Here is a 27968-nt window from a genome sequence, read left to right as displayed (position 1 = left end):
TTTGTAATTTATATATAATTTATTTTAGTAAATACAAAAGCTTAAAATGTATAATAACATGTTCCTGAGTATATATATTTTTACATTAAATAAAGGTTGAAAAATAGTTCTACTCATCAAGGGAGAAATCTCAGGTATACTTTGGACGTACGGTGAGTATAATGCATCACTATGGATTCATACTTGGCAACAAATGAACCATTTCTAGTGAGTGATGTTGATAACAGGGGAAGCTATCAGGGGTGCAGACAGGGGCAATATAGGAAATCTCAGTACCTTCCTCTTAATTCTGTTGTGAATCTAAAATTGCTCTCAAAAATGTCTTTAAAAAATAACTGAGTAAATAATCATACAGCTTGAAGAAAAGAGAAATGTGTTCTTTCTAGATAATGAGATAGCATTATACCAAATTTAGGTAAGCTTAAGTATCTGGTGCTTACAGACATATGTTTTTCTTTCTACGCAGGATGCAAAAGAAATTTTGTTGTTTATATGAAGATATAGAAATGTACAATTGTCTCTCCCTGAAGTTACTGACAACCTGAAATATAGAAAATAATATCTAATTAATCTTAGCAATGTGTAATTTAATATTTTCATGAAGAAACAATTCATTTACTAGCAGTTATATATCTAAATCTGACCATTTTCTCTCATTTTTTATGGAAACACTCAATCACTGTGTTTATATAGTTATCACATAATGCTTTTTTCTTTGCATGACTAATTCCTTTATGGTATAAAATATAGGAAATCTTGAGAAACTTACTGTTTGGAAAAGAAAGTTAAGCCTTTAGGCAACACCCATGAATTATTGCTTCTCCGGGAGACTCTAATCCATGAAGAGGAAATGAAGAACTTCAACATATACTATGAGGAAATAGATTTTATTAGTTATAAAATAAAGCTCTTAAGCTCATTTAAATTTTGTAGCAATAAATAAAGTTACTTCCTTCTTACATTATTATTATTATTATTATTATTATTATTATTATTATTATTTTAGGAGGGGGAGTGGAAAATCTCAAACATGCTCCACATTCAGGGCAAAGCCCCACAGGAGGGTAGGGGGTTCCATCTCAGACCCTGAGATCATGACCTGAACCAAAATCAAGGGCCTGATGCTTATCTGAGTGAGCGACCCGGGTGCCCCTATAGAATCTTCCAAATTATAATATAATGTTACACACTGGGCACATTACGAAAATATCTTAGTAAGACTAAGTGCAGAGGACGATCTGCCAAAGATAACAATTTCAGAGTTCTGATCATTGATCAAAGGTTAGTAATAATTTATGAAATATTTATTATTGAAAAAACTCCTAGAGATTCAAGTAAAAAGTACGTTTGTAATGTTTTTGCCTAGGACTGCTCCCATGCCTCCCCATCTGCCTGTCTTAGGTCAGTGACCAAGAAGAATTGTAGTATTTATAATTTTGGAAAGGCTACAAAAATCACTGGGGCTGTTGCCACAGGAGCAGATGTATGAACAATGGGAAAAGGGATAAATGGCCCAATGCTTTTGCAGCTCAAAGTGGAGAATTTACCTGATAAAGATTGAGGAAGACTCAAACTTTCTAAAGTGGATTTATCTCCCATAAATAAAACGGGAAGATATTGAAAGTGAAAGTACAACAGAAGTGATGACATTAGCTCTCTCTACACACTCCAGGCTGATGGAAAAAAAAATGTGCCTACATGTAGAGAAGACCCAGATAAACCCAATTAAAAGTGAAACTGAAAGAGAGTTGAAAACTGATAGTAAATTTATGGGTACTCCCAGTCTCTCTCTCTCTCTGTCTCTCTGACACCCACACACACCCACACACACTCACGCAAACACACACATGCACACACATCACATGGCAAAGGGTGGAAACCCTACTGACGCAATATTTGAATACATCCTTTAAAAAATATTAGTGGTTAACATCTAAGGTACAAAATCACAAAGCCAATCTCTAGAAAGGTAGGCTAGAAAATAAAAATAATAAGAATGTGAGAAAACGGAGCAGAAATATCAGCTGGCAATTCGGAGAAGACTCTGTGTTAAAAGTTATCGAAGTTCCAGAAATAAAAAAAAATCTAAGAAAAATGAAATACAATGCATGTTCATTAAACTATATTTTCAGGGATCCCTGGGTGGTGCAGTGGTTTGGTGCCTGCCTTTGGCCCAGGGCGCGATCCTGGAGACCCAGGATCGAATCCCACGTCGGGCTCCCGGTGCATGGAGCCTGCTTCTCCCTCTGCCTGTGTCTCTGCCTCTCTCTCTGTGTGACTATCATAAATAAATAAAAAAATAAAAAAATAATCCAATGATCTTATTTAGGTAAGAACATTTAAAAAAAACTATATTTTCAAAATATCTACCAAAATTTAAAACATGCATAGAAAGTGAGAAATGTCTATATACTACAGGAAAACAAGGCTAATAGAAATTTTTACTGAGAAAAGATGTTAAATTTATTAGAAAAAAGTATTTTAAAGTAATATTGTTGTTCAATTCAACCTTGCAAAGGAAGGAAATCCTGTTACATGCTACAACATGGACGAAACCCCAGAACATTACACTAAGTGAAATAAGCCAGTCACACACAAAAGAGTATATTATCCTACTTATATGATGTATCGAAGTAGTCAAAGATAGAAAATAGAATGACGATTGAAAAGGGTTGAAAGGAAAGTGGAGGAGGGGAATTATTTTCAAAGAGTATAGAGTTTCAGTTTTAAAAGGCAAAAGTTCTAGAAATCTGTTGGACAATGATGTGAATATAGTTAGCACTCAAACTATCTGATTAAAGTTGGTTAAGATACATGACATAAAATGTTAAAATGTACTTTAAAATGTAATGGATAAGATGTGAGATGTGTGATTCCTACTATACAAAATCCCAGAGAAAAATAAAACTATGGAAAAAGTAAAAATATCAGTGGTTGCCAGTATTTAGCAGGAAGGGAAGAATTAATAGGTGAAGTACGGAAGATTTTTAGGCCAGTGAAACTATTCTATATAAAATGTCTTTACACATTTCTCCAAACTCAAAAAAATTACAAAATCAAGAGTACATCTTAATTTAAACTAAGGTCTTTCAGTAATAAAGATGGGTGAATGTACATTCATCAGTTGTAGCAAATGTACCACTCAAGTGGGGGATATTGATAATGGGAAAGGCTATACAGATGTAGACAGTAGTGGTATATAGGACACCTCTGTGCCTTGTCTCAGTTTTGCTGCGAACCTAAACCTACTCTCATAAATAAAGTTTATTTTTTAAATAAATGGGTAATATGATAAATTTTCTATTATTTTTAACACGATTAAAAAATAAAATAGAAAGTAAACAAACAAAAAGAGGTGATCTTGAAGGCACCAGAGAAAAACTACTCATTACAACTAATAATATGATTAGTAGAGGAGTTCTCACCAGAAACTATGAAGAATAAAAGACAGAGAAGGTCAAAATCAAAGAGCTGAAAGTACTGGAAAAAAATTAAAAACAAAACACAAATCAGAAACCTCCAAATGAAAGCAAAACAAAACAAAGAAACTTGTCAAAAAAGAATTCTAAATTCAGCAAAACAATCTTGCAAAAAAAGAAGGTACACAAGGACCTAACAACACACACAAAACCTATGAATTTCTTCTGAGCAGACATGTTCTCCAGAAATGTTTTTCAAGCTAAAAGTACATGACACTAGTTGGTAACATATATCCACAAAAAGGCAATAGAAAAAAAAGAGGAGGAAGAAGAAGAAGAAGAAGAAGGAGGAGGAGGAGGAGGAGGAGGAGGAGGAGGAGGAGAAAGGAGAAGGAGAAGAAGAAGGAGAAGAAGAAGGAGAAGAAGAAGGAGAAGAAGAAGAAGGCGGCAATATAAATAGTAAGTATGTGGGTAAATTTAAGAATCTGTGTGTGTTTTTTTCTCTATTTCTTTAAAAGATAAGATCATTTAAAACCATCATACCACTGTATGGTTGGTCTATACCATATATAAATACAACCTTGTGCTGGTAATTGGGCACATTGGAAGGGGATTTATGCCTTATTTTTTTTTTTTTTAGCATTTGTTGATTTTTGTGGTGCAAATCACCTTGAATGGTTTATTTCAAGTCACTAACATGAAATCATGAACACAGTGTTGAAAAAAATTTGTATAATTGGTGCTCAGAAACTGGTGTTAACTGGCTTTAACACATTTTTGGAAGTGCAGGTTTCCCTTACTATCTGAATCTGAAATATTGCTATGAAACAGTTTTTAGGTTAATATGGTACAAATTGAATAAGTTAATACCATTAATTTACATGGAAATTTTTTGAGCATTCCCAGACTGCCAGCTAGGCCAGAGCTGAACCTTTGACTCCACCATCCCAGACTATTAGACCCTGCCTCTGGTCCCAAGCAATACTGAACCACATAATCCCAGAATCTGTGTCACTGATGCATTTCCTTTACTAGCCTGAGTCACAGGGATTATCCTTTGAGACCCAAGTACAGTGTCCATGGGATATTGGCATATGCCTCTACTCTAGACATCATGCAATAGTGACAAGTAAAGCTGTGCCACTGGACATGGCATCGTGGTGGTTTCACTTGCACTTGATCCTAGGACTATAGCTCCAATGCTGCTTTGAGGGCTTTGAGTGTCAGCAAGCCAGAAGGGTCACCAAGAAGGCTATCCTCGCTGAACATTCCTCTCATGCCCAGGCCAGTAGAGAGTAGAATGGGATTTTTTTTATTGCACCATAGTTAACATCCAGTGTTATATTAGTTTTACGTATACGATAAAGTAATTCAACGTCTAGATACATTACTCATTGCTCATCATGATAAGAATATTCTTTTTTTTTTTGAAATTTTATTTATTCATGAGAAACACACGGAGAGAGGCAGAGATGTGTCAGAGGGCAGAGCAGGCTCCCTGTGGGGAGCCTGATGTGGGACTTGATCTCAGGACTGGATCAAGTCCGGGATCATAACCCGAGCCAAAGGCATATCACTGAACCACCCAGATGACCCATGATAAGGATATTCTTAATCCACTTTACTTATTTCATCCATCCCCTGTTTCCATTTCCCTTCTGGTTTCCATCAGTTTGTTCTCCATTATTAAGTGTCTGGATTTTTGGTTTGTCTCTTTCTTTCCTGGTTCATTTGTTTGGTTCTTAAATTCCACGTAGTGTGAAATCATATGGTTTTTCTCTTTCTCCGACTGACTTATTTCACTTAGCATCATAATACTCTCTAGCTCCATCCATGTTATTTGCAAATGACAAGATTTCATGCCTTTTTATGCCCGAGTAATGAAATATTACTCGGGCATAAAACATAAAACAATGAACATAGGGCTACCTACACCTTTTCAAATTAGTGTTTTTGTATTCTCTGGATAAATATTCAGTAGTGGAAATACTGGATTATAAGGTAGTTCTAGTTTTAAATCTTTTAAGGAATCTCAATACTTAATACAGTGGCCGCATCAGTTTGCACTCCTACAGTGCACAAGGGTTCCTTCCTTTTTCTCCATATCCTTGAAAACTCTTTTTATTTCTTCTGTTTTTTATTTTAACCATTCTGAGGCATGAGGTGATATCTCATTACAGTTTTGATTGACATTTCCCTGATGATCAGTGATGTTCTTCATGCGTCTGTTGGCTATCTGCATTTCTTCTTTGGAGAAGTGTCTGTTCATGTCTTCTGCCCATATTTTAATTGAACTACCTGGGGGGATTTTTGGTATTGAGTTGTATATGTTCTTTATGTATTTTGGATACTAACCACTTCTAGATATGTCATTTGCAAATATCTTCTCCCACACAGTCGGGTGTGTTTTAGTTTGGTTGATCTTTTCCTTTGCTGTGCAGAAGCTTTTTATTGTGATATAATCCCAATAGTTTACCTTCCCTCTATTTACCTTGCCTCAGGAGACACTTCTAGAACAATGATGCTATGGGCTATGTCAGAGAATTTCTGTCTGTTCTCTCTTCTAGGATGTTTATGGTTTTCAGGTCTCATATTAGGTCCTTAATCCATTTTGAGTTTCTTTTTCTGTATGGTGCAAAAAAGTGGTCCAGTTTTATTCATTTGCTTGTAGAAGTCCAATTTAACCAACATTCTTTAAGAGACTTTTTCCCCTTGCATATTCTTTCTTCCTTTGTCAAAGACTAATTGAATATGAACTTACGGATTTATTTCTGGGTTCTTTATTGTGTTCTATTGATCTATCTGTGTCTTTATTTGTGCCTCTACCATACTGTTTTGATTACTACAGGTTTGTAGTGTATCATGAAAACTGATATCTCCAGTTTTGTTCTTTTTCAAAATAGCTTTGGCTGTTGGAAGTCTTTTGTGATTCCATACAAATTTTAGGATTATTTGCTCAAGTTCTGTAAAAAATGCTGTTGCTATTTTGGTATGAATTATATTAAATCTGTAGATTTCTTTGGACAGTATGGACATTTTAACAGTGTTTGTTCTTCCAGTCCTTGAGCATGGAATGTCTTTCCATTTGTGTCATCTTTAATTTCTTTCATTAATAATTTATAGTTATTAGAATATACATCTATTACCTCCTTGGTTAAGTTTATTCTTAGGTATTTTATTATTTTGACACATTCTTTATGGTGTATTTTTAAATGAGATTGTTTTCTTAAATATCTTTCTGCTATTTAATTATTGGTATATTGGGAAAGCACCAGATTTCTGTACATTGGTATGTGTCCTGCCATCTTGCTGAATTCATTTGAAGTTCTAGTAGTTTCATTGTTACATCTTTAGGGTTTTCTATATAAAGTATCATGTCATCTGCAAACAGTAAAACAGAAGTTTTACTTCTCCTTAACAGCTTGGATGCCTTTTATTTCTTTTTGTTGTCTAATTGCTATGATTGGGATTTCCAGTACTATGTTGAATAAAAATGGTGAGAGTGGACATCCTTGTCTTTTTCCTGACCTTAGGGGGAAAGCTCTGTTTTTCATCATTGAGGATGATGCCAGATGTGGAGTTTTCACGTGTGGACTGTATTCTGTTGAGATAAATTACCTCTAAATCTATTTATGTTGCGGATTTTTAACAAAAATGCATTTTGTATTTTGTCAAATGGTTTTTCTCCATCTAAATTATCATATGAGTTTTATCCTTTCTCTCATTGATGTGATGTATCACAGTGGTTGATTTGCAAATATTGAACCACCTTTGCATCCCCGGAATAAATCCCACTTGATTGGTGCAAATAACTTCTTTTAGTATATTGTTGGATCTAGTATGTTAACATTTTAATGAGGACTTTGCATCTATGTTCATCAGAGATAATGGCCTGTAGTTCCCTTTTCTCCTAGTGTCTTTATTGGATTTTGATATCAGGGTAATCCTAACTTCACAGGATGAATTAGGAAGCATCCATCCACTTCCTTTGTTATTTTATTTTATTTTTTTGAATACTTTGAGAAGACAAAGTATTGACTCCTCTTTGGATCCTTTGTAGAATTATTTGTGAATCCATCTGGTCCTGGACTTTTGTTCATTGACAGTTTTTTTGGTTGCCTGTTCAATTTCATTGCTGGTAATCAATCTGTTCAAATTTTCTACTCCTTCCTGATTCAATTTTGTGAGGTTATATGTTTTTAGGAATTTATCCATTTCATTTATCCATTTCTTACAGGTTTCTGTATCATTTATTTACATTTTTTAAAAAGATTTTATTTATATAGAGAAAGAGAAACACTGAGCAGGGTGAGGGACAGAAAGAGAGGAAGAGAGAATCCCAAGCCAAGTCTGCTGAGCACCTGGAGCCCAATGAGGGGCTTGATCCCACAACCCTGAGATTATGACCCCAACCAAATCAAGAGTTGGACACCCAACTGACTAAGACACTTGGGTGCCCTATATCATCTATTCCTAATATAATAATCTGATACAATATAAACTTTATTATTTACTTCCTTTTGCTGGTTTTGGGCTTAGTCTGTTATCCTTTGTCTAGCTCCTTTAGATGTAAAGGTTGTTTATATGAGATTTTTCTTGCTTCCTGAAGTAGACCTATATTGCTATAAACTTCCCTCTTAAATCTTTTTTGCTGCATCCTAAAGATTTTACAGTATTGTGCTTTCAATATCATTTGACCCCATGTATTTTTTTAATTTCCTCTTTGATTTCTTAGCTGACTCATTCATTGTTTAGTAATGTGAAATTAAACTTTCATGTGTTTGTGTTCTTCCCACATTTTTTTCTTGTAGTTTATGTCTACTTTCAGAGCATTGTGATAAAAGATGCCTGGGCAAATTGAACACCAATAAAAAATAAATTTATAAGAAAATAAAAAGATGCTTGGTATGTCTTCAATCTTGTTCAATTTGTTGAGACCAGTTTTTTGGCCTATTCTGGATAATGTTACATGTGCACTTGAAAAGAATGTGTATTCTGCTCTAATAGAGTGGAATGTTCTGAATATACCTTTTAAATCCATCTGTTCCAGTGTGTCATCAAAGCCACTATTTTCTTCATGATAGTCCATCTAACTCTATATCTGTTTTTCTGTGTTAAGAAAGTCAGCTACATCTCCTACTCTTAAAAATAAGAGCTTTATGAAGAAGAGTTCCTGTAGTGCCCTGATACTTAATGTCCCTTGTTCTTCAGTGGATTCAGGCATTTCAGGGATGTCTCCTGTTTTTGTTGTGTGAGCCCTGCTCTTGTGGCTGAGCTACTTTCACCTTGAGTCCAGTCATCTGCAATGGCTCTCATTGTCTGTCGGGGGCAGGGTTTGGTCCTGTCTGAGGCCTACTTGGGCTTGAGGTGAATCAGACCACGCATTTCCAAACATGCAATAGCATAGAACTGAAGACTATTCTCCCTGTGTTCTCCCATGAGAAGCTCCATTAGTGGGCAGGGCCTAGAGTGAGACCATATGTCTACCCTCAGCCCTCTGATGAGGCCACAATTAGACCTGTGTGTGTGGTTATCTACCTTTCTTCCCCAGGGCAAAAATCCTTCAGACTGGTATTATCCCCTGCTGGGGCTGCTTGCATACTGCGAGGCTTGTGGCACAGTTTTGGATGGGCTCTGGACAAGGGAATGTTGGAGGTAGTAGGTTCCCAGGAGAAATAGGGCAGGGCACACAATGTTAACAAGTTTTGTTCAGGTGGAAGAGACCTGGAACAGAGGCCTGGCTGGAGAAGCCATGACTGCAGGGAACTAAGGGTGATACATAGTGTTAGCAAGTTAGGTGGAGTACATTAGATCACCACTGGTTCCTGCACATGTCCTTGTCTCTATACCAGGGGGCAGTGGAGTGAAATGCTGCTGGCTAGCTCCTTTGTTCCTTTGAAGAACTCTGCTTCCCTACACATGCTCTGAAATTAGTAAATACATCTCTTTCCTGTATGTCCCAGGTGTTTTTCAAGCTGCTGTTTCTATGGTGTGTCTCAACCTGTTGTTTGTGGTGCAGACTCTTTAAGGGCGGGGACTGAGTTTTCTATAGCTCCCTCAGCCTCACCTAGAGATGAGACTATTCATTTCTTTTTTAACATTCCAGGTCTTAGATCCCATTGATTATAAGAATTCACAAAATAAACTCTGGTTTTCAAGCCAATATTATAGGATTCTTTTTCCCTGAATGAGCTCTCCAGGCCTGTGGTGCTTTGTGTGAGGATTCTTTCTCTTCTTTCTATACACCCATGGCAGCCCTTCTTCCCATGAACAGTTCTGCAGGTCTGCTTAGCTCCTGATTGACTCTGGATTTCCTATCTTCTTGGAGGTAGCCTCTTCCCTATAATCAGCAGTAGATAGTCTTTTCTATAAGTCTTTGGGTCATTTTCTAGGTTATTAACAGTGATGTGGGTGTTACCTAGTTGTATCCATGAGATGAGGTAAGCTTCTTACTTGGTACTTCCCCAGAAGTTGAGATAATATTTTAAAGATATCAAAGGAGAAAAAAATAGCTGTCAACCAAGAATGCCTTACTCAGCAAAGCTACCATTCAGAAATAAAGGAGAGATAAGATTTTCACACCATCTCAGGGGATGGTGAATCAAAGTTTCAACTCTGGCCTTGGATGGCAATCACAGGATTGCAGCATCATGACTCCGCTGGTATCTGTTAAAGCCGTGCAGCATAAGCACTAGATGTACCCCACAGAAATGCTAAAGGGAATTCTTTAAGCCAAAACAAACAATAAAACCCAAATTAATAAAATAAAAATATATGAAAAGTGTAAAATCACTGGTACAAGCAAAAGGAAAAAGATCCCTGACAATGATTTAGGCAATGCTGTCTAGAATAAGTCAACAGAAGCACAGACATCAAAAAAATAAAATAAAAATGTGAGACCACATTAGATAAGGAGATTCTGCACAGCAAAGGAAAGTCAAAAAATTGAAAAGACAGCATAGAATGAGAGAATATAATTGCAAACCATATATCTGATAAAGGGCTAATTTCCAAAATATATAAAGAACTCATACAACACTATAATAAAGAACAGAATAATCCAATTTTTAAAATGGACAAAGGACCTGAGTAGTCAGTTTTCTGGGGACATACAAATGGGCAATAGGTATATGAAAAGGCGTTCAACCACACAATTAATCAGGGAAATGCAAATCAATGAGTATAAAGCAATGATATGATCACCTCACATCTAGTAGAATGGGTTTTATCAAAAAGAGAAAAGATAACAAATATTGGTAGAATGTGAAGAAAAGGAAGACTTTTGGTGGGAAAATAAATTGTTGTAGACACAATGGAAAATAATATGGTAATTTCCAAAGAAAATTAAAAACAGAACTATCATATAATTCAGTAATCTCATTCTTTGGTATATATTAAAAGGAACTGAAATCAGTATCTGCAAGAAATATCTGCACAGCCATGCTCATTACATTACTTACAACAGCCAACAAATGAAAGCAAACATATGTCTGCCAACAGATAAAGGGTTAAGAAGGTGTATATATATATATATATATATATATATATATATATATATATATACCTTTTGTGATATATATATATATATACCTTTTGTGATATATATATATCACAAAAACATAAATGTTACTCAGCCATCCCCAAAAATGAAGTCTTGCTATTCATGACAAATGGATGGACCTTGGAAGCATTGTACTAAGTGACATACATTAGACAGAGATACACAAATACTGTGTGATCTTACTTGTATGTAGAATCTAAAAAACTTGAACTTGTAAAATACAGTCAGATGTTGTTTACCTGGGCCTAAGAGGCGGGGAAACTGGGGAGATGTTGTTTAAGTGTACAAAGTTACAACTGGAAGATAAATAAGTTCTGTAGACCTGATGTACAACATAGTGATTGTAGTCAGCATTAGCATATTAGAAACTTCAAAGTTGCAAAGAGACTAAATCTTAACTGTCTCCAACACAAAAAAGAAATGATAAACCTATGACATGACAAAGGTGTTAGCTAATATTATGACGGTAATCATACTGCAATATATGCAATGCTATATGTAAGCTATATCTCAATAAAAACAAACAGAAGATACATTTGTTCTACTTACAGGAATGACGAGAATATAATTTAAAATTAGAGCTTTGATATCAACAAAGGGTTTAAAATGGAACACTAAAATAATATGTGTTTAATACAAAAGATATCAGTTAAGATAGAAGAAAATAAGACATATACATAGAACATACAGCAAAATGACAGACTTAAATTCAAGTATACAAATAATTGCATTAGAGAGGGAGGGGCAGGATGGCAGAAGAGTAGGGTCCCCAAATCACCTGTCTCCACCAAATTACCTAGAAAACCTTCCAATCATCCTGAAAATCTATGAATTCGGCCTGAGAATTAAAGAGAGACCAGCTGGAATGCAACAGTGAGAAGAGTTCGCGCTTCTATCAAGGTAGGAAGACGGGGGAAAAAGAAGTAAAGAAACAAAGGCCTCCAAGGGGGAGGGGCCCCGCGAGGAGCCGGGCTGAGGCCGGGGCGAGTGTCCCCAGGACAGGAGAGCCCCGTCCCGGAGAAGCAGGAGCTGCACCAACCTTCCCTGGCGGAAAGGCGCTCCCGGGGAGTTAGAACAGGACCCAGGAGGGCGGGGATGCGCTCGGGCTCCCGGGGACACTAACAGACACCTGCGCCCGGGAGAGTGCGCCAAGCTCCCTAAGGGCTGCAGCGCGCACGGCGGGGCCCGGAGCAGCTCGGGCGGGGGGGGGGACTCGGGCGGCGGCTCCGCGGAGGGGGCTGCACGGCCCCGGGAGCAGCTCGGAGGGGCTCGGACAGAGGAAGAGGTTCCGTGCGGACGGGGCTGCGCTGTTCCAGGAGCAGCTCAGAGGGGCTCGGGCGGCGGCTCCGCGGAGGGGGCTGCGGGGCGGGAGCGCGAATCCACCAGCGCAGGCTCCGGAGCACAGGGCGCCGGGACACAGCCCAGGATCCGGCCTCCCCCGGGACAGGCAGAGGCCGGGAGGGCCCAGGACAGCGAGGACGCTCCTGCCCCAGCTGAGCAGATCAGCGGCCCCGCCCAGGAGCCTCCAGGCCCTGCAGACTGAGACCTCCGGAGTTATTGCGGGGGCTGAATCCAGGTTTCCAGAGCTGCCCCGCCACTGGGGCTGTTCCTCCTGCGGCCTCACGGGGTAAACAACCCCCACTGAGCCCTGCACCAGGCAGGGGCAGAGCAGCTCCCCCAACTGCTAACACCTGAAAATCAGCACAGCAGTCCCCTCCCCCAGAAGACCAGCTACTGACTGACAACAACTTCCAGAGGAAGCCTAGGGACATAAAGTACACAGAATCAGAAGATACTCCCCCGTGGTTCTTTTTTTTTTTTTTTTTTGTTCTGTTTTGTTTTGTTTTGCTTTTTGATTTGTTTCCTTCCCCACCCCCCTTTTTTTTCTCCTTTCTTTTTCTTTCTCTTCTTCTTCCATTTTTTTATTCGTTTTTTTTTCTTCCTTTTTTTTCTCTTTCTCTTTTCTTTCCTTCTTTCTCTCCTCTCTTTTTCTCCTTTTCCCAATACAACTTGCTTTTGGCCACTCTGCACTGAGCAAAATGACTAGAAGGAAAACCTCACCTCAAAAGAAAGAATCAGAAACAGTCCTCTCTCCCACAGAGTTACAAAATCTGGATTACAATTCAATGTCAGAAAGCCAATTCAGAAGCACTATTATACAGCTGCTGGTGGCTCTAGAAAAAAGCATAAAGGACTCAAGAGACTTCATGACTGCAGAATTTAGAGCTAATCCGGCAGAAATTAAAAATCAATTGAATGAGATGCGATCCAAACTAGAAGTCTTAACGACGAGGGTTAACGAGGTGGAAGAACGAGTGAGTGACCTAGAAGACAAGTTGATAGCAAAGAGGGAAACTGAGGAAAAAAGAGACAAACAATTAAAAGACCATGAAGATAGAATAAGGGAAATAAACGACAGCCTGAGGAAGAAAAACCTACGTTTAATTGGTGTTCCCGAGGGTGCCGAAAGGGACAGAGGGCCAGAATATGTATTTGAACAAATTCTAGCTGAAAACTTTCCTAATCTGGGAAGGGAAACAGGCATTCAGATCCAGGAAATAGAGAGATCCCCCCCCTAAAATCAATAAAAACCGTTCAACACCTCGACATTTAATAGTGAAGCTTGCAAATTCCAAAGATAAGGAGAAGATCCTTAAAGCAGCAAGAGACAAGAAATCCCTGACTTTTATGGGGAGGAGTATTAGGGTAACAGCAGACCTCTCCACAGAGACCTGGCAGGCCAGAAAGGGTGGCAGGATATATTCAGGGTCCTAAATGAGAAGAACATGCAACCAAGAATACTTTATCCAGCAAGGCTCTCATTCAAAATGGAAGGAGAGATAAAGAGCTTCCAAGACAGGCAGCAACTAAAAGAATATGTGACCTCCAAACCAGCTCTGCAAGAAATTTTAAGGGGGACTCTTAAAATTCCCCTTTAAAAAGAAGTTCAGTGGAACAGTCCACAAAAACAAGGACTGAATAGATATCATGATGACACTAAATTCATATCTCTCAATAGTAACTCTGAATGTGAACGGGCTTAATGACCCCATCAAAAGGTGCAGGGTTTCAGACTGGATAAAAAAGCAGGACCCATCTATTTGCTGTCTACAAGAGACTCATTTTAGACAGAAGGACACCTACAGCCTGAAAATAAAAGGTTGGAGAACCATTTACCATTCGAATGGTCCTCAAAGGAAAGCAGAGGTAGGCATCCTTATATCAGATAAACTAAAATTTACCCCAAAGACTGTAGTGAGAGATGAAGAGGGACACTATATCATACTTAAAGGATCTATTCAACAAGAGGACTTAACAATCCTCAATATATATGCCCCGAATGTGGGAGCTGCCAAATATATAAATCAATTATTAACCAAAGTGAAGAAATACTTAGATAATAATACACTTATACTTGGTGACTTCAATCTAGGTCTTTCTATACTCGATAGGTCTTCTAAGCACAACATCTCCAAGAAACGAGAGCTTTAAATGATACACTGGACCAGATGGATTTCACAGATATCTACAGAACTTTACATCCAAACTCAACTGAATACACATTCTTCTCAAGTGCACATGGAACTTTCTCCAGAATAGACCACATATTGGGTCACAAATCGGGTCTGAACTGATACCAAAAGATTGGGATCGTCCCCTGCATATTCTCAGACCATAATGCCTTGAAATTAGAACTAAATCACAACAAGAAGTTTGGAAGGACCTCAAACACGTGGAGGTTAAGGACCATCCTGCTAAAAGACAAAAGGGTCAACCAGGAAATTAAGGAAGAATTAAAAAGATTCATGGAAACTAATGAGAATGAAGATACAACCGTTCAAAATCTTTGGGATGCAGCAAAAGCAGTCCTAAGGGGGAAATACATCATAATACAAGCATCCATTCAAAAACTGGAAAGAACTCAAATACAAAAGCTAACCTTACACATAAAGGAGCTAGAGAAAAAACAGCAAATAGATCCTACACCAAGCAGAAGAAGGGAGTTAATAAAGATTCGAGCAGAACTCAATGAAATCGAGACCAGAGGAACTGTGGAACAGATCAACAGAACCAGGAGTTGGTTCTTTGACAGAATTAATAAGATAGATAAACCATTAGCCAGCCTTATTAAAAAGAAGAGAGAGAAGACTCAAATTAATAAAATCATGAATGAGAAAGGAGAGATCACTACCAACACTAAGGAAATACAAACGATTTTAAAAACATATTATGGGGATCCCTGGGTGGCCCAGCGGTTTGGCGCCTGCCTTTGGCCCAGGGCGCGATCCTGGAGACCCGGGATCGAATCCCACATCGGGCTCCCAGTGCATGGAGCCTGCTTCTCCCTCGGCCTGTGTCTCTGCCTCTCTCTCTCTCTCTGTGACTATCATAAATAAATAAAAATTGAAAAAAAATATTAAAAAAAAATAAAAAATAAAAACATATTATGAACAGCTATGCGCCAATAAATTAGGCAATCTAGAAGAAATGGACGCATTCCTGGAAAGCCACAAACTACCAAAACTGGAACAGGAAGAAATAGAAAACCTGAACAGGCCAATAACCAGGGAGGAAATTGAAGCAGTCATCAAAAACCTCCCAAGACACAAGAGTCCAGGGCCAGATGGCTTCCCAGGGGAATTTTATCAAACGTTTAAAGAAGAAACCATACCTATTCTCCTAAAGCTGTTTGGAAAGATAGAAAGAGATGGAGTACCTCCAAATTCGTTCTATGAGGCCAGCATCACCTTAATTCCAAAACCAAAGACCCCACCAAAAAGGAGAATTACAGACCAATATCCCTGATGAACATGGATGCAAAAATTTTCAACAAGATACTAGCCAATAGGATCCAATAGTACATTAAGAAAATTATTCACCATGACCAAGTAGGATTTATCCCTGGGACACAAGGCTGGTTCAACACCCGTAAAACAATCAATGTGATTCATCATATCAGCAAGAGAAAAACCAAGAACCATATGATCCTCTCATTAGATGCAGAGAAAGCATTTGACAAAATACAGCATCCATTCCTGATCAAAACTCTTCAGAGTGTAGGGATAGAGGGAACATTCCTTGACATCTTAAAAGCCATCTATGAAAAGCCCACAGCAAATATCATTCTCAATGGGGAAGCACTGGGAGCCTTTCCCCTAAAATCAGGAACAAGACAGGGATGTCCACTCTCACCACTGCTATTCAACATAGTACTGGAAGTCCTAGCCTCAGCAATCAGACAACAAAAAGACATTAAAGGCATTCAAATTGGCAAAGAAGAAGTCAAACTCTCCCTCTTCGCCGATGACATGATACTCTACATAGAAAACCCAAAAGTCTCTACCCCAAGATTGCTAGAACTCATACAGCAATTCGGTAGCGTGGCAGGATACAAAATCAATGCCCAGAAGTCAGTGGCATTTCTATACACTAACAATGAGACTGAAGAAAGAGAAATTAAGGAGTTAATCCCATTTACAATTGCACCCAAAAGCATAAGATACCTAGGAATAAACCTAACCAAAGAGGTAAAGGATCTATACCCTCAAAACTATAGAACACTTCTGAAAGAAATTGAGGAAGACACAAAGAGATGGAAAAATATTCCATGCTCATGGATTGGCAGAATTAATATTGTGAAAATGTCAATGTTACCCAGGGCAATGTACACGTTTAATGCAATCCCTATCAAAATACCACGGACTTTCTTCAGAGAGTTAGAACAAATTATTTTAAGATTTGTGTGGAATCAGAGAAGACCCCGGATAGCCAGGGGAATTTTAAAAAAGAAAACCATATCTGGGGGCATCACAATGCCAGATTTCAGGTTGTACTACAAAACTGTGGTAATCAAGACAGTGTGGTACTGGGACAAAAACAGACACATAGATCAGTGGAACAGAATAGAGAACCCAGAAGTGGACCCTGAACTTTATGGTCAACTAATATTCGATAAAGGAGGAAAGACTATCCATTGGAAGAAAGACAGTCTCTTCAATAAATGGTGCTGGGAAAATTGGACATCCACATGCAGAAGAATGAAACTAGACCACTCTCTTTCACCATACACAAAGATAAACTCAAAATGGATGAAAGATCTAAATGTGAGACAAGATTCCATCAAAATCCTAGAGAAGAACACAGGCAACACCCTTTTTGAACTCGGCCATAGTAACTTCTTGCAAGATACATTCAGGAAGGCAAAAGAAACAAAAGCAAAAATGAACTACTGGGACTTCATCAAGATAAGAAGCTTTTGCACAGCAAAGGATACAGTCAACAAAACTAAAAGACAACCTACAGAATGGGAGAAGATATTTGCAAATGATGTATCAGATAAAGGGCTAGTTTCCAAGATCTATAAAGAACTTATTAAGCTCAACACCAAAGAAACAAACAATCCAATCATGAAATGGGTAAAAGACATGAAGAGAAATCTCACAGAGGAAGACATAGACATAGCCAACATGCACTTGAGAAAATGCTCTGCATCACCTGCCATCAGGGAAATACAAATCAAAACCACAATGAGATACCACCTCACAACAGTGAGAATGGGGAAGATTAACAAGGCAGGAAGCCACAAATGTTGGAGAGGATGTGGAGAAAAGGGAACCCTCTTGCACTGTTGGTGGGAATGTGAACTGGTGCAGCCACTCTGGAAAACTGTGTGGAGGTTCCTCAAAGAGTGAAAAATAGACCTGCCCTACGACCCAGCAATTGCACTGTTGGGGATTTACCCCAAAGATACAGATGCAATGAAACGCCGGGACACCCGCACCCCAATGTTTATAGCAGCAATGGCCACAATAGCCAAACTGTGGAAGGAGCCTTGGTGTCCATCGAATGATGAATGGATAAAGAAGTTGTGGTCTATGTATACAATGGAATATTACTCAGCCATTAGAAACGACAAATACCCACCATTTGCTTCAACAAATGGAACTGGAGGGTATTATGCTGAATGAAGTAAGTCAATCGGAGAAGGACAAACATTATATGTTCTCATTCATTTGGGGAATATAAATAATAGTGAAAGGGAATATAAGGGAAGGGAGAAGAAATGTGTGGGAAATATCAGAAAGGGAGACAGAACATAAAGACTCCTAACTCTGGGAAACGAACTAGGGATGGTGGAAGGGGAAGAGGGCAGAGGGTGGGGGTGAATGGGTGACAGGCACTGAGGAGGGCACTTGATGGGATGAATACTGGGTGTTATTCTGTATGTTGGCAAATTGAACACCAATAAAAAATAAATTTATTAAAAAAATTAGAGCAGACATAAATGATAGAGAAAAGATAACAATAAAACAGGGCAAAATAACCAGGAGTTAGTTCTCTAAAAAAAAAAATAATAAAATTGACAAATCACTAGTCATACTTATCAAAAAGAGAAAAAACCCAAATAAATAAAATCACAATGAGAGAGGGGAAACCACAAGCAATATCACAGACACACAATCAGTTATAAGAGAATATTACAAAAAAGTATATGCCGACAAATTGGACAATCTGGAAGAAAGGGTTAAATCCATAGAAGCATAGTCACTACTAAAACTGAAGCAGGAAGAAATTGAAAATCCAAACAGAACGGGTAACCAGCAAATAAATTGAATCAATTATCAAAAATCTCCCAACAAACAAAAGTCCTGGGTGAGTTGGCTTCCCAGGGGAATTCTGCCACACATACAAGGAAGAATTGATATCTGTTCTTTTTAAAATACACCCAAAAATAGAAATGGAAGGAAAACTTTCGAGCTTATTCTATGAAGCCAGCATTATCATGATTCCAAAACCAGACAAAGACTCCACTGCAAAAGAGAACTACAAACCAATATCTCTAATGATCACGAATACAAAAATTCTCAACAAAATTCAAACCTATCTAATCCAACAGTACATTAAATGAATCATTTGCCTTGATCAAATGAAATTTATTCCTGGGTACAAGGGTGGTTTGAAATCAGTCAACTTGTTAAATGACATTAGTAAAAGAAAGGAGAACCATATGATCTCAACAGATGCAGGAAAGACTTTGACAAAGGAAAACATCCAGTCATGGTAAAAATCATCAAAAGTCCTGATATAAGGAACATACTCTACTCTTAAAGGCCATACGTAAAAACCCTACAGCTAATATCATCCTCAATGGGGGGAAAACTGAGAGCTTTTCCTCTATGGTCAAGAACAAGACAGAGATGTCCACTGCACCTGAACATAGTCCTGAAAGGCCTAGTTACAGTAATCAGAAAACCAAAAGAGATAAAAGGCATCTAAATTGACAAGGAAGAAGTGAAACTTTCATTATTTGTAGATGACATGATACTCTATAGATAAAACCCAAAAGACTCCACCAAAAAACTGCTGCAACTGAAAAACAAATTCAGTAAAGTCACAGGATACAAAACCAATGTACAGAAATCTGTCACATTTCTACACACTAATAATAAAGCAGCAGAAAGAGAAATCAAGGAATCAATCCCAATTACAATTGCACCAAAAACCAGACACCTAGGAATAAACCTAACCAAAGAGGTAAAGGATCTGTACTGTGAAAACTATGTAATACTGATAAAAGAATTTGAAGATGAAAGAAAGAAATGAAAAAACCAGATCACCAGGGTTCCTCAATCGTTTAAGCATTTGACTTGATTCTGGCTCAGGTCATAATCCCAGGTTGTAAGATCAAGCCCCACATCAGGCTTCACACTCAGAACGGAGTCTGCTTGGGATTCTCTCTCTCCCTCTGTCCCCGCCCCCCCATCCACCACTCACATTCTATAAATAATGAATAAATAAATAAATAGATAGATAAATAAATAAATAAATATCTTTTAAAAAAAAGGAAACAACAAAAAATATTCCGTGGTCATGAGTTGGAAGAACAAATATTTTTAAAAATGTCCATACTACCCAAGGCAATCTATACATTCAATGCAATCCCTATCAAGGTGCCAATAGCAGTTTTCACTGAGCTAGAACAAATATTCTTAAAATTTGTATGGAACTGGAAACAACCCTGAATAGTCAAAGTAAACTTGAAAAAGAAAAGCAAAGCTGGAGGCATCACAATTTCAAACTTTAAGATATATTATAAAGAACCTGTGATTAAGACACAATGGTACCAGCACAAAATAGACACAGATCAGTGGAACAGAATAGAAAACCCAGAAATGGACCCACATTTAACTGTATGTCAACCAATATTTGATGAAGCAAGAAAAGAGAACACAGGCAGTAACCTCTTTGACATTGAACATTGCAACTTCTTACTAGATATGTCTCCTGAGGCAAGGAAAATTAAAGAAAAGATAAACTATTGGAACTTCATCAAGATAAAAAAAAACAAAAAAACAAAAGAAACATCCAAAACTAAAATGTAACCTTTGAATGAGAGAAATATTCACAAATGACATAATTGAAAAAGGCTTAGTATCCAAAATCTATAGAGAACTTATAAAACTGAACACCCAAAAAATAATCAATCCAGTTAAAAATGGGTGTAAGACGTGAATAGACATATTTTCAAAGACCTGCAAATGGCTAACAGACACATGAAAAGATGCTCAACATTACTCATAGGGAAATATAAATCAAAACTATAATGAGATATCACCTCACACCAGACAAAATGGCTAAAATGAACAAAACAGGAAGCAACAGGTTCTCATGTAGATGTGGAGAAACAGAACTAGGAATCCTCTTCACTGTTGGTGGGAATGACAACTGGTGCAGCCACGGTATAAACCAGTTTGGAGGCTCATTGGAAAGTTAAAAATAGAGCTACCTTATGATCTAGCAATTACACTACTAGATATTTACCCAAAGACACAAAAATATTGATTCAAAGGGATACATGCTTCCCAATGTTTATAGCAGCCTTATTGCTAATAGCCAAATTATGGAAAGTGCCCAAATGTACCTGATGAATGGATAAGAATAGGATATATATATATATATATATATATATATATATATAATATATAATTATATATATAATGAAATATGACCCAAAAATTGAAATTTTGCCATTTGTAATGACATAGAGCTAGAGAGAATTATGCAAAGTGAAAAAAGTCAGTCAGATAAAGACAAAGATCATATGATTTCACTCCTATGTGGAAATTAAGAAATAAAACAGATGACAATAGGGGAAAAAAATAAGAGAGGCAAACCAGAAAACATACTCTTAACTATAGAGAACAAACTAGACTGCCTGGAGGGGAGGAGGGCAGGGGGATGTGTTAAATTGGTGATGAGTATTAAGGAGGGCACTTGAACTGGGGCCTGTATGTAAGTGATGAGTTACTAAATTCTACACGTGAAACTAATATTACATGGTAAGTTAACTAACTGGTTTTAAATAAAAACTTGAAAAAATAAATTAAATGATTTCCCTGATGCAGAATGCATTTGATAAAACTATATTCTTATTTTGAAAAAAAAAATCTTTGAGAAAGAAAATAGAGGAAATGTTCATGAAAAGATCTAGAAAACACAAGATGACTCTGAAATAGAATAAATACATATATATGTATTGTAACAAAAGGATATTTTTTAAAAAGGAAAAGGAAATAAAATAAATAACTAAATTAATGAAACAAATTAGAAGGTGCAAAACTTTTACTCACACACATTTAGTGAATAAATTTCAACAATGATGCAAAGTCATTCAATGGAAAAAGTATAGACTCTCAACAAATGTTGTGTAATAACTGGCTATCATATAATATTAATAATTACATATCCTATATTACATGCAAAAATGCTCTGAATTGATCATAAACCTAAGTGTAAACTATAAAATTCCAAATGAGTGCAGGAAAAGATGCTCAACACTATTACTCTTGGAAAAATTAAATTAAAATCATTACAATTCAGACTTCCCCCTCTGGAAAGATAGAGAGGATATACTTATCCCTAATCCTCCCACCAAATAGATCCAAAACAACTAGAGATATATATATATCAACCATAAGAGGATTTAGACAGATGATGAGAAACTTTACAGAACCAGGCACTCCAGATCTGGGGAATGACATGGCAGCAAATGCCATGGAATTTCTCTTTACCTCACATATTCCAGACTGAGCAAATGACAGACACTAACAGGTACAGACAAAAGTCTCAAAAATATTTTTTCTCTCCAATCAAAATAATGGCAAATAAAAAGCCATGCTAGAAAGACAAAGATATTTTAGACACTGTGCATTATTTCATTGAAATCCTTTGACTATGAAATAAAATTATACAATAATCTAGAAAAATGTTGGAATAATGTAATAAATTGAAATATGCACATATCTATGACCATGTAATTTCATTCTCATGCTTGGAAGAAATTGCATTATAATTATATATAATTACAATTATGATGTTATATTTCTAGATCATTATTCTATTATGATAAATATAATATTTATATGCCTAAATATACATATACTATGTAGTTATGCATCATATATAAATAAATATTTATATAAATATATCATTATAAATATAATATGTGAAAAAAGACATAGAAAAGGCTTTTCATAAAATAATTATTCGTAATACCCACATACTAAAAAGGAACTAAGTTTCTAAGAATAGATTTAAAATATCATAATCATATCAGATAGGAGTAAAAATTCACAAACTATAGACAAATGTCATAATATAGATGGATTACAAATATCATATGAAAGTGCAAGGAGACACACATAAAAATATGTACTGAATGATTCCATTCATATAAAGTCTGAAAGTGAAGATATTTCATAATATTGAAGTTGACAGGACTGATAGAGGCTCTAAACTTTTATTTCATGATTCAATTTGTAGTTACATGATTCTAACTATTTTGTGATCAATTTGCACAATCATATGTTTAGTTTCCTTGTGTGGTAAAATTAATTAGTAAACTTTATTTCAGGCATAAGAGCATTTATAGAAGGATGGTATTCTATGAAAAGCAATACTGAAAATTATCAAATGTACATTAAAGGAATAAAAATATAAATAAAATATAGAGTCAAGTTATGGAATATTAACAGACTTTAAAATAAACTACAAATACATATAAAAATATAGATGAGCTCGAGAAAGACATTAATTGATAAGCTTTAATAAAATCTGGGAACATTGAAATCTTACCAGTTCTTCTTCATCATCTATGTAGAGCAGGTTAGAGTTGTTAGAAGCACAGGATGCCAAACTCTCATTCCATGGTTTTCTTTCAGTGCTAATGTAATAGCAATGGTTGGAATATGTAAACCACTCTTTTGGACAATGACCACAGTGATAAGCTAAAGAGAGATTATGAGATATTATACAAAACATATTTGAATATTAACAAATTCAAATTAATTTACATGCTTGCATAGGTATATACATAGGTATACATATCTAGGAACACTCACAGGATGATATAAATAAAATATGCTCACACATGCTCACAGAGAATAGTTACCTTGTCATTCCCTAATTTATGTGCCTATATAAAGTAAACATACAAAAATATCAATCTAAGATTGTCCTAAGAACACTGAATAAAACGACTTCTTTAGAATAGTAAAATGATTTTTTATCATGTTTTAGCAGGAGGAAATTTGAGGCAAATAGAAACAACAATAATATCAGAATTTGAAAATCATTTTATACCTTTTTGAATGTTTGTTTTCAGGGATGAATTGTTCTGCTCCAGTATTTCAGTAACTGAAAAAACTAAAGAAATCATCATAAAAACTTAAACTGAAATAAATATATTATGATTTCAGTTTCTTAACTTAGAACTTGGAATATTATTTAGAATTACAAAATTCTGTAATAAAATTTATTTCACCAAGCAATATTAACAAAGAAATGAAGATTTGGGAGAAAATATTTCAAAAGCCTATTAAAAACGAAACCTCTCCATTTCTTACAGTATTGGGTTTAACCAGTCTTAAGAATTAGTTTGTATTTATTTCTCAATGTGTCTCCTAGAACACCTCTTTGAGTAATGAAACTGAATATATGTGTAGTACTCTCTACAACTATTCTGTTATTTATACTTTTGACAAATTGAGAATAATTGTTCCACTTTTATAGCATTCATGCATTAAAATGAAAGATCTATTCCATAACAGTATGAGATACTTTGAGGCAGTGATGATCATTAAAATGAAATTTCCCAGATAGTCATTCAAACACTTACTTACAGGGAATAAGAACTATTGTTATCACAGTGGACATCAAGACAAAGCAGATGACTCCCAGCATCCTAGCAAGGATCTTCCCTGGAAATAGTAGTAAATATTAGGAACAGAAATGAAAACACTGACAAAGGATGGATGGAAATTATCATTTAGGAAATTTATGTACAAGAGAACGAACGATGCACACGAAGTCCACATATGGAAATTTGGACCCCAAACTGTATCTACCATTGAAATCTTTTCTCAGAATATATCATCGCATTTTCAGTAAAGGTAATATTCCATGAGTTATCAAAGACTATGAATTACAACAGTGCTTGAGTAAAATTAGTCTATTAGTCTACAATACTATTTACCAACTCCAAGCTCTGATCCTTACAAATGAAAAATATAGGACATCATTCCCTACTCATTCTCTCCACCAATGTGCCCCAGAGCACATTCTAGAACAGTTACACTGTGTGTGATTTAAATGTTTTACCTTTGCAGTGGTAGTTCTTTCGTTCCCCTGGATGATCCTGAGAAGCATTTTGAAGATTTAATTCTGTATAGGTTATTTCTTGCTCAGTTACTGAAATGGAATTTTTAGTGCCCTTAGCTTTCATTTGCTGTCTCTTTGAGTTATTCACCCAATTAAGTTCTGCATAGGTACATCCTTGGTTATTCATCGCTGTAGCTGTGTAGTGGCAAGCACAGTGCCAAGTGGAACTGAACTGAAGGACTTGACGAAGACTGTATGTAATGAAACTGCCAGGACGGTCACACTGGGTGGAGCGTGAGGTGGGTGATAGTACTCATTTGCAGTTGATGATGTAAAATCTGGTACTAATTCCCTTAGAGCTTTAAATCCAGTCATGGTTAAACATTGAGAAGTCTGATTGGGACACAGCTTTAGTACATAAAAGAACTTCCTGTAATAAACTCCTTTAATTTGATGACACTTATTTATTGGAAGGTGATGTGTTCTTATCAATGATCTTTTCTTTTGAATAATTGTAGTTCTGTGAAATTAAATTTTAAAAGAAAAATTATATATGTTCAAATGTCATGCGATACACTAAACTTATCCCAAACCTTAACAATATTGAAACAAAATAACAAAAACCATGTTTTGAAAACTACTCACTTAACACCAGAAATTGGTATTAATGGCAAAATATGAAACTATAAAATGATAAATAAAAATGTAGATCCTTTATGGAAGAACACTGATGTTACAAACTTTCAGAAAGATCCTATGACTGTCCTAGGTTATGAGGGTAGCTTTGGTTGTGTAAGCAATTTTAACAAATCAAATAAATGTAAGTTAATAATTCCACCAATGAGTTTTGAAGTCAGTGAGATCTAGAATTACTTCTGGCTCTCAAATTTACAAAATGTGATCTTTAAAAACTTACTTTATGTCTAGCAATTTAGTTTACTAATCTAAAATTGGAGTAAAAAGGTGTAATTTATAATCTATATACATCACTTAATATTCAATCTGGCTTTCATAAACTCAATTATATATTAGTTATTTTAATTTTAACATAATAGCCACTTTATAATTACTGATTTATATTCTTTAGATGAGGCAACATAACTCATTAGACAGTAGTACCTTTCAGTATGGACTTTTGTTGGCCAAGTTTTCCTCAGTTTTTAAAAAAGTTTTTGACTATTTATAGTTAAATTTAAAGTAGCATTTTACAGAAGGAACTTCTTCCTGCTTTTTATAGAAAACCAAACTGCTTTCATTTACATAAGTAAGTGTATGAGGAATAATGTTTTACCTCACTCTTTGATGAATTCATTTTAAGAGTTCATTTTTAAAGCCTGAGCTAAATATCAAATCTTACATGTAATTATATCTAGACTGATGACAAATCCAAAATTAACTGTTTCTTATCATGATGCTTATGCGATTTCACTTGACTTTATATTGATTTATAGACCCAGCTATGTGTGTTTGTATACACTTGATTACTTCACCATAGGTAATATTTTAAATACTTTAAGAAATTTTCTAAGATATTTCATATTTATTCTTATTTTTCACCCTGAATTGTTGGAATAAAAATACCAACGTTCTTTGTGATTTGATTGTATATTAATTATACCTCGAGTACATCCCATCTAGCATTTGAAATCTCCCACTAAAAGTTGGCTATTAGAGAGACAGGGCAGTAGAGCTACATACCTTCTGTTGGCCAGAAAGTCATGCATCTTCCAGTAGGAGACCTTGTTACTCTTGTAAACAGGTAATATCTGTGGTCTTCACAGACTGCCGACCCTGTGAGAGCTCAGAGTGAGGTAATAGTGGAAAAAGTTGATTTCTTATCAATGTGTCACTTAAAATTTGAACAGGAAATTCTTACACTTGGGCTATTTTGAAGACACTTTATCTCATCACACACCTCCAGAATGTAGCAGTTTTCAGATTTTATTGTGTCATTTAATTGGCATGTGTCTCTGAGAAATTTTTATATTCCAGATGATATTGGGGTCAGAGACTTGACCACCCAGGCTGTTCATTAACTTTCATCCGTATCACAAACACTGAGAATCTAGACCTTGTGAGAAGTGTCTTTGATGTTTAAGTTTTAATTTGAGATAAGATTGCTAAATTATCATCACATACTTCTTTCTTGTGCCCTTGCTATATCACTTCTATTATACTGAAAATACTTTAAAATCATCATCCCAGTAACAGGGATGTACTGGTATTTGACACTAATTCCGAAGACTTCCATTTTCAACTTTATTGTCACTGTCACAATGACATCAATTTCCAAACTTCTCTATTTTTCAGCCTTAGTTTTTAATACGCCTGCATTCAATTATATTATCTTTAAATAAATTATTTAGATTTCTGCTGAATAGAATACATTTCTGGGAAGGATATCAAAAAATATTGAACAATAACACCATGGCAGAGATTTAAATATTAAGTAATTACTCAAATATTCATTGATTCATCCTCCCATGATAACTAGTTGTATAGGAATAGAAATATTTCTTCTAAATGACAAAAGCCTAACTACATAAGGGAAGATGAAGGCAAATTTTTAAAATGTTATTTTATTTAAATTCAGTTAATTAGCATTTAGTGTATCATTAGTTTCAGAAGTAGAGTTCAGTTATAAAGATGAAGGTATTTTTAGATTTTTAGAAAAATTGAGGAGGCAGAAAAAGTACTTTTAAAATGCAATTATTTATTTATTTTTTGCATCTATGTTTCTATTGATCTGTATGTTTCCCTTTTTCTTTGCAACACTGGGTGACAATTTTATTTTTAATGATGCATAATTCACATACAATATTATATTAGTTCCAGTGTCCAACATAGTGATTCAAACTTTATATACATTATGAAATATTCACCACTGTATAGCTTGTTACCATTTGTCACCATGCAAAGATATAACAATATTGTTGACTATGTTTCTGATGCTATAATTAATATCACTTATTTATTTTTAAGTGTTCATTTAAATTCTGGTTAGTAAACTTACAATATAATATTAATTTCAGGTGTAAAGTATAGTGATTCAACACTTCCATACAACACTACTGCAAGAAGTCCACTCTTAATTCCATCATGCATTTAATCCAGCCCCACACCATCAGTTTGTTCTCCACAGTTAAGACTGTTTCTTGCTTAGCCTCCCTCTATCTTTTTTACCCTTTGCTCCTTTATTTTGTTTCTTAAATTCCACATATGAGGGAAATCATATGGTATTTGTCTTTCTCTAGCTGACTTATTTTGCTTAGAATCATAATACTCTTTAGCTCCATCCATAGTATTGCAAGTGGCAAGATTTTCTTTAC

The 27968-nt window shown here is 35.9% G+C and overlaps 1 protein-coding gene across 1 annotated transcript; it reads right to left on the bottom strand.

The window, feature by feature from the left end:
- LOC112665385 (NKG2-F type II integral membrane protein-like) lies at nucleotides 1-25094 on the bottom strand. Its single transcript, XM_025455064.3, has 6 exons — nucleotides 24640-25094; nucleotides 24162-24239; nucleotides 23623-23685; nucleotides 23116-23267; nucleotides 770-870; nucleotides 1-541 (listed from the first exon to the last, which is right to left on the bottom strand). The coding sequence occupies exons 1-6, from the start codon at nucleotides 24824-24826 to the stop codon at nucleotides 412-414; spliced, it is 711 nt and encodes a 236-aa protein (XP_025310849.3). The 5' UTR covers nucleotides 24827-25094; the 3' UTR covers nucleotides 1-411.
- Nucleotides 25095-27968: the final 2874 nt, after the last annotated feature.

Source organism: Canis lupus, chromosome 27 (assembly GCF_003254725.2).
Source record: "Canis lupus dingo isolate Sandy chromosome 27, ASM325472v2, whole genome shotgun sequence".
Taxonomy (NCBI): Eukaryota; Metazoa; Chordata; class Mammalia; order Carnivora; family Canidae; genus Canis; species Canis lupus.
Note: the sequence above shows the minus strand (reverse complement) of the source record. Positions and strands in the feature narration are given on the sequence as shown.

What these genes read in the sequence shown, in the direction of transcription:
- LOC112665385 (XM_025455064.3), bottom strand. Translation starts at nt 24,826, where the DNA reads ATGAATAACCAAGGATGTACCTATGCAGAACTTAATTGGGTGAATAAC. An exon ending in GAAAACAAACATTCAAAAAG is followed by an intron (nt 23,268 to 23,622) that starts GTATAAAATGAT and finishes ATCTCTCTTTAG; the next exon opens with CTTATCACTGTGGTCATTGT. An exon ending in TTAACTTTCTTTTCCAAACA is followed by an intron (nt 542 to 769) that starts GTAAGTTTCTCA and finishes TCTATATTTCAG; the next exon opens with GTTGTCAGTAACTTCAGGGA.